The sequence below is a fragment of the Mandrillus leucophaeus genome, unplaced genomic scaffold (genome assembly GCF_000951045.1).
Source record: "Mandrillus leucophaeus isolate KB7577 unplaced genomic scaffold, Mleu.le_1.0 Scaffold11, whole genome shotgun sequence".
Taxonomy (NCBI): domain Eukaryota; kingdom Metazoa; phylum Chordata; class Mammalia; order Primates; family Cercopithecidae; genus Mandrillus; species Mandrillus leucophaeus.
Genome location: NW_012099209.1, coordinates 1689185 through 1692540, shown reverse-complemented (window position 1 = coordinate 1692540; position 3356 = coordinate 1689185). Strand labels below are relative to the sequence as shown.

Here is a 3356-nt window from a genome sequence, read left to right as displayed (position 1 = left end):
TGAGGTAGTCAGGTAGCTACTTCGCGCCTCTAGCTTGGGCCCCTCACAGTTGCTGGGTCGGGGTGGAGGCCGCAGTCAGGAGCTCCACCGGCCAGCGGTCATTAACTGTGAGAGGCACTTCCTTCCCAAACCAGGCCCTGCGAAGCCTGCGTTTCTTCCATCTGCGACATGGAGGTCAGAGTGGGCCTGACCGCAGGGTCGCTGGGGATTCCACGGAAGCTGTCCCCACCCGCAGGACCAGGAGGTACATGCCAAGTCTCCCATCACAGAAAGAAGAGAGGCCACAGCCAAGTGTAGTCATGGTTTATTTCTGACGCAGCTGAATCTAGGGAAGGGCGGGCTGGGCTGAGTGGGGGAACGTGTCGGCGATGAGGCTAGAACTCCACCTTGCAGGCCGGGAAGGCGTCATCCTGCATGGACACCATGCTGTTGCTGCCCAACACCGTGATGCCCAGCGCCTGGTGCCGGGCGTGCGTCTCTGCGTACCACGTATGCATGGCCACTGAGTCGAAGGTGGGAATCAGGGTCACCTGCAGGGTGGGGGGGGGTGTGAGGAGGATAGACTACCAGTAAGGGGGGTGCCCCTTGTCCTTCTGGCCTGGGTCCCAAGTCGCCTTCCTTTCCTGGCATTTGAGACCCCTCCAGGCTTCTCCCTGATCTTCTGTGCTCCACCTTGAGGTCTGCAGTGGGTGGTCAGCCTGTCTATGAGGTCTCTGCTCCTCCCAACCAGCACCCAAAGAGCCTTCTCAGCACACAGGAGATGGAGCTCCTCCTCTGCAAGGCCTTCCTTGGCCTAAGACCCCCTCTACTCACTTGGATCTCCCCCTGCTCCTCGAACACACCAACCTCTTTCCTACCTCTGGGCCTTTGCCTGGGTCATGCACCCTACAGGGACGCTCCTTTGAAGCCAGCCTAGCAGCTGTGAGAGGGCAGGGGCCGTGGTGTGAGGAGGTCCTCCCTCTGCCCACACGCGCCTCGCCCTGCAGGGCTTGGTTTCAGTCTCTCAGCTTCATGCAGCCATGGGGGAGGGTTCTCAGCCGCACAGACACCACCCAGCCCACCTATTCCATCCCGACTAATTCTCACAGCGGAACAATGGTTAAGTGACAAGGTGTCTGGGGAAGGGATAGAACCACGAGGCTTCACAAGGCCCTGCGTCCTCCCCCAGGCTTCCAGCACAGCCGATGAGGACGGTGACACGACAGAATCAGAGTCCAAAGAGACCCCTGAGGGCTGAGATGTGTGAGACTCCCATATTTGCCCCCATTGCCCTGTGGCCTGGGGGACACAGCTTAGTCTCTGAGGGTCGAGGGTGGTTTTCCCCACCTGTGCTAACTACACTCACCACTAGAGGCCCTGGGGTGACACGCACCTGCAGGTCTCGGTCCCAGTGCTGCTTGCTGGCCAGCAGCGCGTCCAGGACGGCTCGCATGCCCTCCTCCTTGCGCTGGTCCTGGCCACTGATGACGTAGCAGAGCGCGCGCACGCGCTGGAAGAACTCCTCATCCACCAGGTGGGCGCTGCTCCCACTGGGCAGGTAGGCCAGGTCCAGGTAGACCGGGGACTTGGGTGGGGTGGCCGACGCCCCGGGCCGGCTGCTGGCTGACCCTGCGGGCAGGGGGATGGGGAAGAAGGGATGAGTTCCTGGGGTTGGGGAGGGGCCGAGGCTCCGAGTTTGACCTGCACCACTCAGAGCAGCTCCCTCCTCAGCAGGAGGCCTGATCTCAGAGTTTTCTGGGGAGCCCTGGTGCGCTCATGACTCCAGTGAATCTTATTTTAAGAAATGGGGTCTCGCTATGCTGCCCAGGCTCGTCTCAAACTCCTGGGCTCAAGTGATCCTCCTGCCTCAGCCTTCCAAGTAACTGGGACTACAGGCGCAGGTCACCACGCCTTGACTCCAGTGACTCTTCACTCACTCTACAAACACCACCGGCCACCCCTCTGTGCCAAGAGCCTGACTCATCCCCAGCCAGTCCCTGGACATAGACATCCCCAGGGTCAGGGGGCGAGTGGGTGGCAATCAGGGAATGCTTCCTGGAAGAGGGTTTTAAGAGTTTGAGCCCTGAAAGCAGCCAGTGCCTGGGCCACTCTGCTGCTTCTGCAGCATCTGTCTGGCTCACTGGCTCAAGGGGTATTTAACAGAACCTCCTGGGTACCAGGCCCTGAAACAGGGCTGTGACCCAGACAGACAGAATCCCCGCCCCAAGGGTGATGGGGAGCCAGGGTAGGTGGACAGAGCCTTGAGAGGCGGGTCCAAGATCAGTGCGGGTGCTGGATGGGGATGAGACAGCTCGGGGGGCCTTGTCCAAACCCTGACCGCAGGGCCAAAGGGAACAAGGCCACCAGCCCCGGGCAAGTGAATGATCAACGGAATCAAAGGATACGGCCAGGTCTCGGGCACGAGAAGCCTGCCAGACCCTGCATCTTAAAATCACAGCTGCTGCCCAGCTCAGAGGGTAAGAATACTAACCCCTGTCTGTACACCAACAAATGCATACCCTCAAACGAAATGGACACACTCCTAGAAACGCAAAAACTACCAAGACACAATCACAAAAAAATAGAAAATCAGCATATACCTGTAGCTAGCAAAGAGAACGAATCAGTAACTTACAACCTCCCAACAAAGAAAAGCCCTGGGGTTTTTAGAGAAAACATTTAGAGAACTAACATCAGCCTCTCTCAAACTTTTCCAAGGAACTAAAGAGGAAGGAACACTTCCTAACTCATTTCGTAAGACCAGAACTGTCTCGATACCAAAGCCAGGCACACATATTTAATTCTACAAGAAAATGCCAGTTCAAAAGCCTTTATGAACAATAATGTAAAAAATCAGGCCTGGTGCCATGGCTCATGCCTGTAATCCCAGCACTTTGAGAGGCTTGAGGCTGGCGGATCACTTGAGGTCAGGAGTTCCAGACCAGCCTGGCCAGCATGGTGAAACCCTGTCTCTTACTAAAACTACAAAAATTAGCTGGGCGTGGTGGCAGGTGCCTGTAATCCCAGCTACTTGGGAGGCACAGGCAGAAGAATTGCTTGAATCCGGGAGGTGGAGGTTGCAGTGAGCTGAGATTGCACCACTGCACCCAGCCTGGGCGACAGAGTGAGACTCCATCTCAAAAAATAATAATAGCCGGGCGCGGTGGCTCACGCCTGTAATCCCAGCACTTTGGGAGGCTGAGGCAGGCGGATCACAAGGTCAGGAGATCGAGACCACAGTGAAACCCCGTCTCTACTAAAACATACAAAAAATTAGCCAGGTGCCATGGCGGGCACCTGTAGTCCCAGCTAGTCCGGATGCTGAGGCAGGAGAATGGCGTGAACCCGGGAGACAGAGCTTGCAGTGAGCCGAGATC

At 57.3% G+C, this 3356-nt stretch overlaps 1 protein-coding gene across 1 annotated transcript in view; it reads right to left on the bottom strand.

Annotated features, from left to right (window-relative positions):
- Nucleotides 1-286: 286 nt before the first annotated feature.
- The window catches only part of MAP1S (microtubule-associated protein 1S), a 20932-nt gene continuing 17862 nt past the window's right edge, over nt 287-3356 (bottom strand). The window contains exons 6-7 of the mRNA XM_011990127.1: nt 1373-1608; nt 287-530 (exon numbers count right to left, since the gene is read on the bottom strand). Coding sequence (XP_011845517.1) covers nt 375-530; nt 1373-1608 — 392 coding nt within the window. The 3' untranslated portion in view covers nt 287-374. The remainder of the gene's footprint in view (nt 531-1372; nt 1609-3356) is intronic.